General features: G+C 45.7%; 2 protein-coding genes across 3 annotated transcripts in view; one reads left to right on the forward strand and one right to left on the reverse strand.

The window, feature by feature from the left end:
• The window catches only part of SYN2 (synapsin II), a 192,361-nt gene that overhangs the window by 148,728 nt on the left and 27,073 nt on the right, over positions 1-16,560 (forward strand). The window contains exons 5-7 of the mRNA XM_032411956.1: positions 4,277-4,366; positions 14,618-14,680; positions 15,082-15,224. Coding sequence (XP_032267847.1) covers positions 4,277-4,366; positions 14,618-14,680; positions 15,082-15,224 — 296 coding nt within the window. The remainder of the gene's footprint in view (positions 1-4,276; positions 4,367-14,617; positions 14,681-15,081; positions 15,225-16,560) is intronic.
• Positions 4,373-14,169, reverse strand: TIMP4 (TIMP metallopeptidase inhibitor 4). 2 transcript variants are annotated; one of them, XM_032411958.1, is made up of 5 exons: positions 11,980-14,166; positions 10,671-10,768; positions 10,151-10,265; positions 7,396-7,520; positions 4,373-6,734 (listed from the first exon to the last, which is right to left on the reverse strand). In XM_032411958.1, exons 1-5 carry the CDS (start codon positions 12,116-12,118, stop codon positions 6,537-6,539), a joined length of 675 nt encoding a protein of 224 aa, XP_032267849.1. In that variant the 5' UTR covers positions 12,119-14,166; the 3' UTR covers positions 4,373-6,536. The 2 variants fall into 2 exon arrangements, with proteins under 2 accessions (XP_032267849.1, XP_032267848.1); XM_032411957.1 differs by having other exon boundaries at positions 6,646-7,520; positions 11,980-14,169.

The following is a 16,560-nucleotide window of genomic DNA, read 5'->3' on the forward strand; positions in this document are numbered from 1 at the left end:
AAGGGCTGGGCTGCCTTTGACGTAGAGTGGACTTTCGGCCTCACAACAAAGTCACACAAAGATTCCGTAAAGAAGTCCTTATAAGTCTGCAAGCTGTGCCCTCAGCCATATAAGATACAAGAATAAAAATACCTGTTTCTTGCCTCTGAATATTCTTTGGAAAGGCCTGAGGCCAGTGGGGACCCAGCTCCTATAACTGCTGCTCCAGGCTGCCCTCTTAGAAGGAAACACCTGCTCCCAATCACATCCTCTTCCTCTTGTTTTTCAAAAATCACTTCAGCTATCACCCTGGCTTGCCAAGGGTCACTCTGAAGTTCTCAGACCCCAAGCCTCTTTACCACCCAGGGAGTTGTAGGGGGTGGTTTTTTTTTTTTTTTAAGATTTTATTTATTTATTTGATACAGAGAGAGAGAGCACAAGCAGGGGGAGCAGCAGGCAGGGGAGAAGCAGGCTCCCCACTGAACAGGGAGCCCGATGTAGGGCTCGATCCCAGGACCGATCACGACCTGAGCCGAAGGCAGACGCTTAACGACTGAGCCACCCAGGAGCCCCGGATGGGGTGTTTTTTAACCAGATGGACCCATCACCTTTGCTTTTGATCTCTTCCTCACACCCGAACTCACAGTTTTCCCATTCCCTTGGAAACCAGGGAGACCTGACAGTGTAAGAGAAAGACCAATGAATGAGGAGTCAGTGGGAGCTGCTGTGGTTGAGGAGGGAGGGTTTGGTTCCTGATCATCACTCATTCAGATGCCTCTGGCCTGAGGCATCTAAGAATCCTAGAGTTTTGCAGAAACAAGCTAAAAGAGTTGTATGATTTGAATGTGTTACGAATCACAGAAGAGCATATTTGAGGCCTTCACCAAGTTTCTTTTCTAGGGCCCCCTTTCCCCCCTAGTCACACAACCTTCCCTACTGTACATAAGCCCTAGCTCTTTCCTTCCCAACCCTTTCAATACCTGCTAGAATTTGGCTCCCTCATGGCCACACAGAATGATTCTGCTATTGCTAGTTATTTTCTTCTAAGTAAACCTCTCTGTGCCTGGTTTCTTTGTAAAACACCTGCCACCAGTTTGCCAGCCTGGTTGTTATAGTCCCCTAGTATTTAGGATCTCTTAAAGAAAATAGCCCCCTCCTTCATGTTCCAAAACTATGCCAGAAGCCAGGGTGGGAGGATCAGTGAGCCTATGCCTAGGGCCTTGCCCTTCCTGGGATCTGGGATCTGGTGAAGGTTCACATTCTCACCCATTCACAATCCCAGCACATTGCCTTTGGCATCACATGAGAACAGCAAGGCTCCCTGGCCAGACACCAAGTTCTCCCTTCATTTTCATTAAGCAGCTGCCACACTAATGGCATTTTATATATTGTTCTCTGCTTGTTAATGGGAGTGAATAAATTTGGTGACTGTGAAGGGAGGGTCCCTCTGAGATGATGACTTTTGTTCATATTTTCTATATTTCTTTATTGTGACTGCTCTTGGTATGAGGGGAGACCTCAGTGGGGTTGTTAAGGCTCTACTTTGCATCACTGTGTCTCTGAGCACATCTGCTATCATAAATTGGTCAGGGCAGGCTGTGCCCTGGGATTTTGGAAGCAGAAGTAGCCCTATCAGTGAAGGTAGCATTCCAGAGAAAGCAAGAATGCCACCATCCCATATTGCTGCAAATTTATCTAAAAATCCTAGCACTCCATCTGGGTTTTTAAGAGACAAAGGCACAAGAGTTGAATTAAAGCATTTATTTCCAGGAGGGCTAAGGATAACATATTAAACTCAGACTGATCCTGAAATCTCATTTCTTCCAAGAAGTCTTTCCCGATTCACTGAAGAAGTGGTGATAATGAACATTATCTTCCTATTCATTGCCAACACCACCCCTAGCTCCTAAATCCATTCTTTTGTCTATGCACAGAGGAAATAACCCTTATCAGATATTACATTTGTTTAATTGGTAACTGTGTGCTTGTGCTAAGTTTCCAAGGAGGCAGGGGTTAGATGCCAAGCTAAGTACCTTGAGCAGATAGGGACTGCTGGAGATAAAGTGGAGGAGGGTAGGGTGAGCTCCCAGGGACCTAACTAGTGCCTGGGAACTGGCTGCCATTTTAGTCTTGTTGTCCCAGGACTCTGGGATTTTGCCGTGGGCCTTCCTGGCATCGCTGTGGTGTCTGTGTAACTCTCCCACATGCTGGAAAGATAAGGCCCCACATGCCTTGGTGCCATGCCAGGGCGTGGGCTGCAGCAGGACAGAGGTTGTTAGGCAGAGCTGGCATGAGCTCGCCGGCGATGCTGGAGAATCTTGGGAGCTCAGGCAGGTATCCAGGGGCAGAACAGGAACCCAGGCCAGCCAAGGTGGGCAGGCAGGACTTAAAGGTCAGATGGAGTGATGGAGAGAATCAGAGAGGGCAAGAAAAGTCTGAGGGGTTGGTCTTGACAGTCAAAGCAAGTTGAAAAACCAAATAGCGAGGACAGCAGGGTACAGTGGAGCATGCAATGGGCAGGGAGACCTACCTGGCTGCTGTCCTAGTGCAGTTCCCAATTCCAGGCATGATCTGGGAACCTATGCTTTCCTTTGCTTCTCCAGCCTCAGTATCCTCATGTGTAAAATGAGATGTCTGGTCTAGAGACTCTCTAAAAGTCTCTTTCAATAACAAAACCTTGAGGGCTTGAGAGTCCCTGAATCATACTTTCAGTTCTGGAGGAGGCCTTCAAGATCTACAGTCACCAGCTGTGTCACAAAGGGGAGTGACCCAGAAATTCCAACATTTTCCAGCATTTCAAAAATAATAAAATTCTATCCTTGCCAACAAAAGGATCACAATATATGATCACTTAAACTAGAGTTTGATAATGGAATTTGGGAGGAAATATAATAAAATGATGTTCCTTTATGGTAAAAATTTTGAGGAACTGATCAAATTCACTCCTTTCATTTTATATATGAAGAAAATGAGGCCTGGAGTGGAGAAATCATTTGCTCAAGGACACCTAGCGAGTTAAAGGCAGAACAAGAACCAGAAGACTCTAACCCAGTCTTCCAACAGCCCAGTTCTAAGTTTCTACTCCTCCCCGCATACCTCCCTGTCCCATTGTCTCATCTACCAACATCTCTTATAGAGGATAGGACCTGAACTTTTGAAAAATGTTAGCTTTCCTTTCTCTGATAAATAGAAGGCAATTGACCTGGCAACTTTTCCTTCTAGCAGTTCCAGATATCAGTGATTTAGAGTGTAAACTAACCTAAGTAGCACTAGAGGGAAGATGCTGGATTACCCCTGTTGCCAGTGCACTGGAGATAGGTGTGTGGGTGGGTGTGTGTTTGAATGGATTGAGCAGAAAAGTCCTGTGTGTTTCCTACGGGAAGAGCATGGTCTCTGCAGAGTCTGAAAGGCAGCCATGTGAAGGAGCAGGAAGAGTTATAGATTGGAAATAAAGGGGCCTGGCTATGAATCCAGCTCAACTATGATACGACCTTGGGCAAGTGATCCCTCTGGGCTTCAGTTTCTTCACTTATAAAATGTGGGGGCAGGGGAGTCCAGGGGGTGCTAGATGTTTGCCAAACACTTTTCAACCCTCACACTGTAAGTATGTGTACCTCACCTCTTACCTCTTCTTCATAGAGTTGTTCTGGATTCTCCTAGGTGAAGGATCTAGTGATTTCAGTTCTTAGATGAGTAGTAAGTCCTAGAGAGCCTAGGTCTGTCTATCCTGCATACCATGAGCATCAAAATCTTCCTAAAGAACAGCTTTATTCATGACCCCTGCTCAAATTCTTATGACTCCATACTGCCTGCAGAAAACAGTTACCATTCCGTTCTTAGCATTTGAACTTTCAAGACTTGTCCCCATGTTACCTATCTAGCTTTATCAATTGTCATCTCTAGAGATGCAAGTGTTTAAGGTTAGAGATCCAAATTTCAATCCCAGCTTCACCTCTTTGCAGGTCTGTGACTTCAGGCACCTTTTCTACTGTCTCTGAGCCTCATGTGTAAAATAAAGATGATAAAATACCTAGTTTATCAATTTGATATGAGGAATGAATGAAATATCATTAAAATTGTATAGGTACTGAATGAGTGTTAGTGCATTCTCTCTCCCTTCCCCAACTAACACATGCGTTCTTTAAAAATAAGAATTGTACACCTCTTTTATATCCTTGGTGTTTTGTACAAAGTCCCCAACAGAGCAAATGCTCAATAAATGTTTGTTTGATAGACTGATGTTTGTCTGTCTGTTGCAGTGTCTAGATAAGCTGAAACATTCACTTCTCTTTTGCAGTTTGCCCAGCTGGTGGCCATCTACAAGACATTGGGAGGAGAAAAGTTCCCACTCATTGAGCAGACATACTACCCCAACCATAAAGAGATGGTAGGTGATCGAGTGGGGACTTTAGTTCCTCTGCTGTTTACATTCTGAGCCACATGGTGATTATGGAGCCCTAAAGAGGGCCTCAGCATTTCAACCCCAGAGACTCTGTTGGGATTGAACTGTGGACCTGCTTTGTGGGGCTAGAGCAGCTGAATTTTAATTGATAACCCCTTGTCTACAAAGTCTGCTGACCAAATAGGGAAGAGCAGAAACAAGGGCATTTTATCAAGTTGAGAAAGTAACAAATCTATGGATCAACAGTCAGAAGATCCTACTGTTTTGGGTTCTAGCCCTGGCCCTGCCACATGTCACTGGACTAGTTAGATGCCCGGTGAGTGAGTTTTTCAACAGGAAATTTAAATGGGCATAATTATTCCTGACCAGGATATCTAATATGGTACTTATAAAATGTAAGTGAGATTAAGTAATAGCCTTCTGGAAGAGTGTGAAGCACTCCTCAGACTAAGGTGTTGTTCCTATAATTATTCACCAGCCCCTTCCATTCCTTTGGTTTCCTCAAGATTGCGGTAAGACTGGGTTAACACTATGCCTTCTCTGAGGCCATGCTAGGATGTCAGAAGGAGCAGAGAGATGGCATGGTTGGTTGGTGCAGAGGCTACAGCTAATGTTTTTCCTTTATGACAACCTCTAGCTCAATTCCCTTCTTCCTCTCTGACCCTACATCCTCTGCCCCAGGCCTGCTTGGTCAGTTGGTGATCCTGCTTAATCCACCAATGGAGACTCTCTGCCATAGCATTCCAGTGTTGTACTGTGGGACAGAGATCATGTTTGTTCCCCTCCCACTCCCTACTCCAAAAGGGATCTCCATTTGAACCATTTCTGTGAATCAAGAACTTTCATTTGGCATATAAGGCATGGCCCTGCTTATTAGCAAACCACACAAAAAAGATGAATAGTAACCTTGGGACTTGAAAAGAACTACCTCCTTCATCTTTGCCAGGGAGAGGCTCTGGAACTTTAAGCCCTCATCCTTATAAATCCTTGAGATGAACATAAGGGCCTTCCCTTTCAGGGCAAGCCAGGAAGCCTTGCAGAATCTAAGGAACACTAAGGGGTCTGTGCTTGGAGTTCTCAGGGAGTCTAACACACGGTGATGAGGGGACTGAACTTTAGGGCAGACAGGGAACAAAGCTGGCTTTTTTCCTGCCATAAAGTCTAGCAGGGCTAACCACTGAAAACAGTTGTAACAGTTGCAAAACATGTTCCCCATCTACCATCTTTTGCCCCCAATTGTCCTCTCTCTGAGGTGTCAAAAGCTAAAGGGGAATTTCATCTCTACAAGAGAGAGGCTTTTTTGGCTTAAAACAAAATTCTGAATTAGGAATAAAGACAGTAATCTAGTAGAGAATGACTTTCTAAAAGAAACAGAGGAGAAGCTTTATGGACATCAGTTGAGGGCATTAAGGATAGTTAACCTGGAGAGACAATACCTAAGTCTATTCTTGTCCAAAGAGGTATGTTAACTGGGCCAGAACCTCTGCCAGGAGTGGTATACGGGAGATTATAGAATGTGGAGGGAGGCTAAGTCATTGCAGGTCTCACATTGAGTGACTGCATTCCCCAAGTGTCTACCCAAACAGATGAAAGTATATGAGAGGATTAGGATGAGTTGGGACATGAGTAAAGGGCATACAGCCATAGTGGGTTGTTCTTTTCATTCCTCCAAATCAGCTTGTTTCTGATTCTGTGAACCCACCTTCTGGTATGGTACATCACAAGGCTATAGTATCTCATATGTGCAATAATCACCATTTCTCCCCTATCAGATCAGTTAAGGTAAGAGAAAACACACTCTCCTGGGGAGAAAAAGGAATAGTTCCGGCTTTAGAAAACAGACTAAGCCAAAATCAAAACTTTCAGTAACAGGTTTCAGCTAGACTAAAAGGGTTTGGGAGGCAGGGGAGATGGGCTGAAGGCTGGCTAGAAAAGTCATGTTACTTTCCCTGGCCCTTGACAGGTGTTGAGCTGGCATTTGGACACAAGCTATAACATGCCCCATCCCTATCCTAACACTAGCCAGACCATCCACTTGGTACTTTCCATTGGCTGGCAGTGATGAGGCGGGTGGTGACAGCCAGAGCTCCACAGGGAAGGAGAACTGGCTTGGGCTTCATGATGCTTGAAAGAATGTGATGGTCACTGGCCCCTACTAGGGCTGGATGATGTCAACAAACTCCTTCCTGAGGGGCAGGCGGCCCTGGTACCAGCTGCAGGTGCCATCAACATGCTTCATGCAGACATAATGCTGGGCCTGGTACCCATAGAGCTTCCGTTCCAACAGCCAGTCTGTCCAGAGGCACTCGTTGGGGGTTGAGATGGTACAGGGAACCGTATAGCAGGTGGTAATCTAGAGTCATAGCCACACAACATCAACGTGAGTAGGGTGTCCTTTTTCCATTATTGCCTTTCAGACTCCTACATATCCTTACAACCCAGCACAAATGCCCCTGACTCCTGAAGCCTTTCCTAGTCCCCAAACTTCCTCCTGAGTTCCCTTTCCCCTATCTCCTATCATATAGTATTGCCTCTCAAATGTATCTCTGGAGTCAGACAGGCCTGAGGTCCTTAGTCCACCACTGACCTTGAGCAAATCACTTCACTTCCTACAGCATGAATTTCTTCACCTTAAAATGGAAATCTTAACTCTTCATAAATTTGTTATAAAGACTAAATTAAATATTTTAAATAAATACACCATTACAGGGTCTGGCAAAAAGTAGACTCTCTTGAAATGGTAGCTATATTATCTTATTCTTTAAATGATGGCCACCTTCCCAGCCAAAATGTAAGTATGGACTTACATAGACCATCTTGGGATCATGGACTATGGACCATCTTGCTTTCCCATCCCCAACTTCATACAGTGCCTGATCCATGGCAGATTTCAAATATAGTACAATAAGTGAATTAATGTATGCACAAAGGAAGGAATACATGAAGAGTAAGGCTACAAGGCTCAAGACCCTTCCCCCACCCCCAAAAGACCTTGCAAATGGATATTCCCTTACTTGGCAGCCACAGTTCAGATGGTAGTGGTGATTCAGACTTTCTCTCTGCAAAAAGGACAGGTTCTCCCAAGGTTCGATGTAGTTGCACAGATGGATGAAGACTTTTCCATCACTGAGGATCTGACCTTCAAGGGGAATGGAGGAAGACCTAGCATGAGGAATATGCTCATGGAACTCCAAGAGCCCAGGTCCTCAAAGAGCCCAGAATTGCAGTTTCTTCAATGACTTCTTGGTGGCAGTGGTGACATGGGACTCAATGAAAGAACCAGAAAAGCCTCTATAATTTTTATATCAAATATATTAACAGATTATGTTTGTATGAGAGAGAGTTGTGGGATGAAGACCTTTTCCTTTAGTGTGGTGTAGAGAGAAAAACATGGGCTTTAAAGGCAGACTGTTGGTACAACCCCCTTCTTTTCTCTCATTTACAGCCGTATGACCTTAAGAAAGTCACATAACTTCTCTGCTCAAAGATGAAAGTAGTAAGTTGTCAGGATTAAATGAGAGAATGTCTGTAAAGTTCCCAGCACAGCTTGGGCCCACAGAAGGTTCCATAAATAGGTCCCTTCCTCTTTCTAACCCTTCCCAATATCTACACAGCCTCGTCTCCTGCCCCGTTGATACCTGTCTTGGTGAGTCTCTCCCCTTCCCCATAGGAAAGTTCCCCCTCTTTACTTATCAGACTCTTTCCTAGCTTCCAAAGACCCTTTTCAGTACCACAGTGTCCTCAAAACCATCTCTGACCACCCTAGCCCACACCTCTCTTAGAACCTCAGTCACTCAATTACTCACTGAACAACTACTTACTATGACTTGGTACCAGAAATACAGAAATAAATATGACAGAATCTCTTCCCCAAGGAGCTTAATAACCAGGAGGGCAGATAGATAAGTAGGCAAAAATTATACTGTTGTGTGATTATATACAAGATGCAGTATAACAATGAACAAAGCACAATTATCTCCATCTGTGGAAGGGGTGGGCGGCAAGGAAGGTGTCTCAGAGGAGATGATGCTTGTATTGGGCCTTGAAGGGGTGGGTAGGAGTTCCCCTGCCAGACAAATGAGGGAAAGGACTTCTGGACATTGAGACTACCCTGTGCCAGGTGGAGGGGCACAGCGCAGCAGAACACCTTCTGCAACTGCAAGTAGTTTAGTTTAGCTCTGGGGGAAATGAGGAGCTGGGAGCTGTCACTCACACATGGCCGGAGACAAAGCTGGAGAGGTCAGCAGTGTTCTGGTCACAAGGGCTTTCAACATTAGACAAAAGACCTTGTGCCTTCTCCTGAAGAGCCTGGGCACCACTGATGACTTCTCAGTAGACTTGTATTTTGTTGTTTATCCCCACCCTCAGTTAGACTTGACATTTTTGAGGGCAGAGAACACGTCTCCTCCTCCCCCGATGCACCACAGTGCCTGGCAGAGGGCTAGGTACACAGAGGGAATGAGGTAGCCTTGCGTGCTAATCCTGGGACCTGGAGGGCTCAGTGGTGTGCCCTGCCTCTGTCTCTCCTATCCAGAGGCTCCCAGATCAACACAATTCCACATCCTTAGATCTGGGGAGCCCCTACCAGTATGGCTTCTAATGGCTATGACTTCTCAAGAGCCAAGCTTGGACTGTGAGCTCTTTGAGGACTGTGGCTTGTCACTGAGTCTCCACCCTCCTGCCCAATGCCTGGCAGCAAGTGGGTGGTCATTATTGCTGAATGGATGGACAGATAGTAGAAATTCCTCCTATTCTCCCCACCTGCTGTGTTTTTCTTTTCCTTGCCTTCTTTCCAAATATTTTTCTTCCTTTAGGGGCAGTGTAGTTCCCACTTACACAGTGAAACTTCCCTAATTGTTTACAATCACACAAATACTTCTTTTCCCTGAACTAAATAATTTAGTATTGCATTCATTCACTTACAGAGTCATAATCTTGTGTGGTTTCTTAACTGTCCTGTCCCAACCAATTGAGTATGGAGAACTGCCTGGGCCCAAGTTCATAGAGACTTGTTAGACTGAAGGCTCCTGTTAGGGCTTGTGCTTTACTGCACCCCCAGAATATGACCTGTGATGTGATTTAGCCACAGAGGCTCACTATGAGCCAAGATCATGACCCAATGTAGCTATCTAAAGTTAATGCCATTGTAGACTGTAGTAACTATAATACGTGTGCTGGGGGGTAAGGTTGCACATGCACAATCCTCATTTACTCTGTGAAACCAAGACATCACCTGTAATGCAGTGTCCAGTTTAGGGGCCTGTGCTAGGGGAGGGACAGGGACAAGCTATATCCCATTTGAGAAGGTGGCCAGGATAGGAAAGGGTCTGGGAACCATGGCCATCAGGCCTGGAGCTAGAGTGTATGTATTTATGGTCCTGGAGCCTCTGAAGGATCATCATGGGCAGAGGACAGAACTGAACCCACAAAGGGCAGTTTCAGAGAGGCAGATTTTTGGCTCAAGATATCAAACTTATATCAATTAAAACTGTTTAAAAATGGAACCAGCTGCCCTAGGCTGGGAGAGCAGCCTGTCCTTAAAGTAGTGAAGCAGTGGCCAAGATCACTGTAATGAAGACTCTTGCACTGAAAGGAAGGTTACCACGGCTCCTCCCAACTCAGAGGCTGGCTCTTAGTAACACAGCTCTGTTTTCTGCCTGAGAAAATGCCACCTAGCTCAGTTTGCTGCCCAAGGACAGCCCTGGCTCCTTCTTGACTGCCTTCCTTAGGACAGAGACTGTTAGGGTCGCTTGTTGGTCTTTAACTTACCAGTCAAGAGATATTGCTTCTGGCTGTTAGCTTCTAGTTTCACACCACAGAGGGAGGAATCAAAAGGTGTATAGATATACTGAACATCCTTGACTTTCTCAAACCCTTTAAACATCTGAAAGGCAATTACAAAAAAAGCAGTGTTGGGTCAGTGAGTATACTTTATATCTTAACAGGAAAAACTCATTTCTCAATCTAAAAAAAATTAAGCAAAAGTCTAGTTCAGGATTTGGTACACAGAGATGGCCCAACTGGGTCATTTCTCTCTTTAAAAAAATCTAAACCTTGGTTTATTCCAGTGAGAATACTTCTAGTAGCCCCACACACAGGCAGCTGTAGGACTGGATGGACACTGAGGGCCTGTGGGCCCTGCTCCCAACATGTCATCCACTTCCACTTCAGCATAAATACCCCAGGATCAATGAGCCGGGTCACCTGCCTACCAGCCCTGCTCCCAGTACACAGACCCCACTCCTCCCAACAGCCCAAGGGGTTAATGCCCTGTCCTATCCCCATGTACCTTTATCTGTTTGATTTCATACCGGATCATTTTTTGAGTGTCAGCAGGGTCTGCACTGGCAGGAACTACCTTCTCACTGGAGATTTTGGCCCGAATGGCTGCATAAGAAGAGAAAAGAGGGGACCTTTAACAACCTGTGGAAGCAGTCCATCTGGGATCTGGATGACGTGGGCCCCTGGAGAATTTTATAGGGGAATTCTGGATTTAGGTCTTGTTGGATTGTGGTGGGAGGGCCATGTGTGTAAAAGTGGGGTCCTGGAAACTCCTCCTCTGCAATTGTTAGAAGTTCCAAACTCCTCAGGCCAACTGGGTCCTATAATCTCTCTATACTTTACCTGCTGGTTTTGAGAGTCTAATTCTCCATAGCCCAGACTGCAGTGGGCTGAAGGTGGACATCAGGGTAGAGGAGGGAAGAGGAGCCCCTTGAAGTTTGCGGTCCTCTACCTATATAGCTGAGGCTTCAAGAGAGCCTACCCAGAGCTGATATTGGTAAATGTTTATTGAATTAATAAATATGTTCTGACCCTGTACAGAGTAGTTTGTCTCTTGCCATTTGGGCATTAATCAAAAACTGGTTATAAAGTTCTTTCTATGTGCCTGGCCCAACACTAGGTACTAGGTCCACAAGCATGATTAAGACAGGGTCCCCCATCCTACAGAGCTCTTGGTCCAGTAGAGAATACACTTACAAAGAATAACAGCACAGCATACCGGGAGTACAAAAATTTTTGTTAGAGATACTGTGGTAGCACCAAGAAGTCAGGAAGTCTTCATAGAAGAAGAGATACCTGAGTAAGACGTTGAAGGATGAATAAGAGTCTGCCAGGAATTTAAGGGTATGGGGGAAGGGCATTTCAGGCAGAGGAAAGAGAAAGGGCAAAAAGTGTGTTGTGTGGGGGCGGTGCATGGAGTAAACATCAGTTATAGGCTTGGACACAGTGGGATGTTTATAATGAAAGCCCAGTCCCCTGGCCCCTGGCTCCCCCTCCCTGCATCCAGTAGTTCAGCATAATCACTGGATAGCTCCCGTGACTTGTCATTCAAGTCCATAATTGCAGTAGGCAGGGGAGAGGGGGTCGCTATGGGGGTCCCTTACACGGTGTGTCATTTCCTTGCAAGTCCACCAGGCTCTGTGCTTGCAAGGTTGCTATGGCGCCGGCCCTGCCCGACCCATCTGCCCCAGTGGGAGGCAACTGGTGCAGTATTTGATCTCCTCCCTTTCCCTCCAGACTCCAGGTCTACAGCTCGGCCCCATACCGAACCCACACAACCACCCCCTGCTGTGGACCTGTCGGGCCTCCGGACTCACCAAGCGCCGAGTGGCAGACGTGCTGCTGGGGGTGCGCAGGGGCGCAGCTGCACGCCTCAGCCATCCCCGGCGGCCGCAGCAGTGCCAGCAGCCGCAGCAACAGCGCCCAGCTCGGCGCCGTCCGGGGGCTCCGGGGCATGACACTGCAAAGCCCCGACTGAGCCTGCGGGGACTCTCTGACCAAACCGGCCCTCCAGGGCTCATCCAGAACGCGTTGCGCCCCTCGCCCCAGGCTTTTTGAGGTGGACTTAGGGCCAATCCCGCCCGGATGGGCTCCTCCCTCCTTTGGCTGTAGGCCACCCACGGCTGCAGGACCCGCAGCCCTCCTGACTGGCAGGCTCAGTAAAAGGAAGAGGGAAGCCAGGAGAGAGGCCGCTAGCCTCTGTTTCCCTGCCCAAGCAATTAAGCCTTACAGAAGTAGATGGAAAGCCCGGGGAAAGAGGATGGTGTCAAGGCAGAAAGACAGAAAGCACAACAAAGACAAATGCATGAGGGCAGAAAGAGGATGGGCTGTGATTCACACTGAAGGAACCAGAGTGAGGAGAGGCACAAACAGAAAGTGAGACAGGCAGAGTCAGAGAGAGGCAGACGGAATTACAACAGGCAAAAGAGACAGTGACAGAGAGGACGGACCCCTTGCTGAGCTGCACACTGGGAATGAGACAAGCTACTCAGGGCTTCTTTCAGCTGCAGGAAGTGTTTTCAATGCCCTATTTATGAGGCTCCAAAGCAACAGCAAACAGTAATGGAATAGGACAGAGAAAGTTGGGGTGTGTGTGTGTGTCTTGGCGCTGTCGGCTGGGGGGTGGGGAGAGATGTCAGAGAAAGCAGTCTGTGCTTTAGAAACCCTTTCCCATATCCAGAGCCTCAGACTCTGCAGATGGCTGAGGACAGCGCTCTTGGTGGGGGCTCAGAGCACAGGACACCCCATCACTTAGGGCAAACCTGGGACTTCAAAGCCCTCTCCAGATCCTAGGCTACACTGGTTCCTATCTCATGTCATTATTCACTGGAGAGACTATGTCTTCTCATGGAAGGTGACACAGCTTAGAAAACAAAGAAGCAAGGCACATGGGGTCACTGCAACCAGAGCCTTGTCTGCTCTGTTTGACAGAGCATAGTGCTCCAAGTCTCCAAATAGAAAGGGACCCATGAGATTATTATAGGATATTTCCACACAGTGCTGGGCTAGAAGGTAGAAGGCTGGGTTCTGATTCTGTCACAAGGTAGCTTTGCAACCTTTGCCTCTCTGGGCTCACTTTCTTCTCCAGGCTTGAACTACATGTTTCCAAGGCCCTTTGAAGCTCTTTGCCCCAGCTTCAACTGGCCTCAGCCAGGAATACTGAAATCCTCAGGTCAGGTACTCCCATGGGAATCTGAATTTTTATCAGAGTTAACTTTAATTTTTCCGAAAGATATCTTCTTATTTTGATGTGGTAGTGATGTTTGAAAAGAAGGAAATTGAAAGAGAGCTGAGTCTGATTGAGAAAGATGAGATTTGGTGACCAAGTTGATTCTTCATATAACACCCGAACCAAGATAGAGCCTGATGTATTTATTATTGGACGGACCTTGAAAGGCATCCAGTCCAGTCCCTTCATTTGGCAAATGTGAAAACAAAGGCTCAGTGAGGTAAAGTGACTTTCAGAAAGCTAATGGCGGAGAGGACTAGAATGCAAGTCTTCTGACATATGGTGTAGTGCTCCTTCCACTCTACCATAGTACTTCCTCCATCGCCACTTTGTAACCACTTGAAATCCTGCCTTTGGAGGGTGGTTCTCCTTTTAAGTTTCTATTGTCCCTCTGTTAAAATATGGCTACCTCAAGATAGAGTTTACACTTTTAAGGATGTCGTTCAAATTAGATAAACATGTTGAATTCTTAAGTTAGCTCTCTTCCAAACCTCAAACTGGGCAGAAAGAGGCCTTAGCATCCTAAGCTGTGTTTGATGGTGAGTTTGGGGTGTTGATGAGCTCTGATGACATTGTGAAAGGGAGGGAGAAAAGCCAGCTTCAGCATAAGAAGCTGGACATTTGAAGGGGAAGGGGAGGGTACTAAAAGGTACATGACAAAAGGGACATTAAGATTCCAAAGATACATTCCTTTTTAAATTCAGGTTTACTAAGATACAATTTACATACAACAAAATTCACCCTTTCAAAGATGTTCTTCCTTCTTTCCTTCCTTCCTTCATTCCTTCGTTCCTCCCTCCCTCCCTCTCTCCCTCTCTCTCCCTCTCTTTTCTTTCTTTCTTTCTTTCTTTCTTTTTCTTTCTTTCTTTCTTCTTTCTTTCTTTCTCTTTCTTTCTTTTCTTTCTTTCTTTTTCTTTTTCTCTGGCTAAGGACTGGTCCTGCCCAGGGTTTGTATAATGCAGAGAAAGTTGAAGCAATGAATTTTAAAGATGTAGAGAGTACTGAGTGGCAGAGCAGGGTTCTTACAGTTCTACTACTAGTATGCTGTGACCTTAGGCAAGTCACTGTCACTCTATGGGCCTCAGTTTTTTAATCTGTAAAGCAAGTAGGTTGGGCTAGTTCTTTAAAGGACCCTTCCAAGGGTGTTACCAAGAAAAATATTTGTAAGATTCCACAGAGAGTGAGGCACACTCTGACCAGTTCATTCATTTCTCCTCTGCTTTCAGCTGACACTGCCCACATTCCCTGTGGTGGTGAAGATTGGCCATGCTCACTCAGGCATGGGCAAGGTAAGGCCATGGTAAGGGTTTGCTGTGTTTTGGGGTTGAGGCCAAGAAGGACACTTTTTAAAGAGCCTGGTTATGAACTGTTCTGCCTCCTTTCCCCATGAAGTCTTTCCAAGGAGACGATTTGGCCCCTCTGCAGTCATGAGTGTTACCCAAACAGACTTCTTCCAACAAGCAGAGCACAGGCCACTTGCTTGGGCCCTTGGGCCCTTTGTAGCAAGTGTGGCTCCTGAGCTCTAGGAGGGGAAGCTAGAGAGAAAGGGTGTCCTAGGGAGATGTGGCATCCAGGTTTACATCTGGATGGATAACATCCCGATGGGTTTAGAGGCTCAGAGCTCTTGTGACTCTCAGTATATGTATTTGTATGTCTCCTTTTCTCCCTCTCTGCCTTGCTCCAACATTAGGTCAAAGTGGAAAACCATTACGACTTCCAGGACATTGCTAGTGTGGTGGCCCTCACCCAGACATATGCCACAGCAGAGCCTTTTATTGACGCCAAGTATGACATCCGGGTCCAGAAGATAGGCAACAACTACAAGGCTTATATGTAAGTGGGGCTGGGGAACCAGCAGATACTCTTCACTTTCTCCTCAGCCCAGTGGAAAATCTGAGCCTCCAGGTAGCAGCCAACTCTCAGTTTAACCTCATCTGGCCCAAACGGCAGGGGCCAGAAAGAGGGTGCTATTCAAGTCAGGGACTCCCAGCCTGGGTTCCTTTCAAGTCAGAGGAGAACTAAGATGAGAAATAAAATTAATATTTATTTTCACTATCCTCTAAGTGAAATTTGCCATCTCCTCAGTCATAAACCATGACAACAGGCTACAGTAGTCTCAGCAACACATGTGACTTTGTTACTAAAGGTAATCACAGAGATTTTTGATTCACACTGCAGTTATGACCGATATCTCTAAATACCAATTATTTTGATCACTGCTCAAGAATCATGGTAGTTATTAGACCTGTCACTGCATTTGTACCTGTAAATACTTTTGTTATTTACAAAGAAATGTATTTTTTACTAAATCACAGATTTGTTTAATATTTTGATAACTATTTTGATAATTATTTCAAAAATTGGGTTTCTTTGATATCTTATGTACTTTATTTTATACACGTACATATCTTATGTATTTTTATACCTTGAAAGGAATCCATAGGCTTCACCAGGCTGCCAGAATTCAGAAAAGGTTAAGAAACTCCTAATGAAAATATATAGCCCTGAAAACACTCCAGAGCATTAAAAACCTAGTGGTTATGAGAATAGGTGACTTCTCCACATGACTGTGTCCATCTGCCAGAATGGAAAGTTAAAAGTTTCCTCCATTCAACTTTAGAGAAAGAAAAGATTTCAGGATGACCCAGTCTTCTATAATATACCTAAGAATGCAAATAGCTTACAATGCCAACTTTGGAAATATGAGCCTCTCACTTTTTAAAACCTATAGGGTAGTATTTCTTTTATAAGAATTTGGTCTTGGCCGCTCGGCACTTGAGCAGACTTTGAGGCTGAGCAGCTTCCCTTTCCCTTGCCCATTCATTTCCATTGTTCTTCTGTCTCCCCCTTCAGTGTTTGTACTCCCCACCCCTGGAATTAGTTAGAAGCCCTGCCCCCCTCCCTTGTCATAACCCTGTACACCCCTCTAGTTTAGCCCACTGCACAAACAGGAATTTCTGTCACCCTCCTCTGAGCTCCCTGGGCAGGAACAGTGAAATCATCTCCGCAGCTCCACCAGCTTGTGCAGCTGCAGGCACGGAGTAAGCACCCAATAAGTATTCAGGGGAGAGCCCTTGTACAGAAACAAAACACAGAATCTTTTTTACTTTTTTACTAGATTACTACTTTTTAAAAGTTTATAGTTTTTTATTTAAAGTCTCGCTGCTTC

Source organism: Phoca vitulina, unplaced genomic scaffold, assembly GCF_004348235.1.
Source record: "Phoca vitulina isolate PV1807 unplaced genomic scaffold, GSC_HSeal_1.0 scaffold13, whole genome shotgun sequence".
Classification (NCBI taxonomy): domain Eukaryota; kingdom Metazoa; phylum Chordata; class Mammalia; order Carnivora; family Phocidae; genus Phoca; species Phoca vitulina.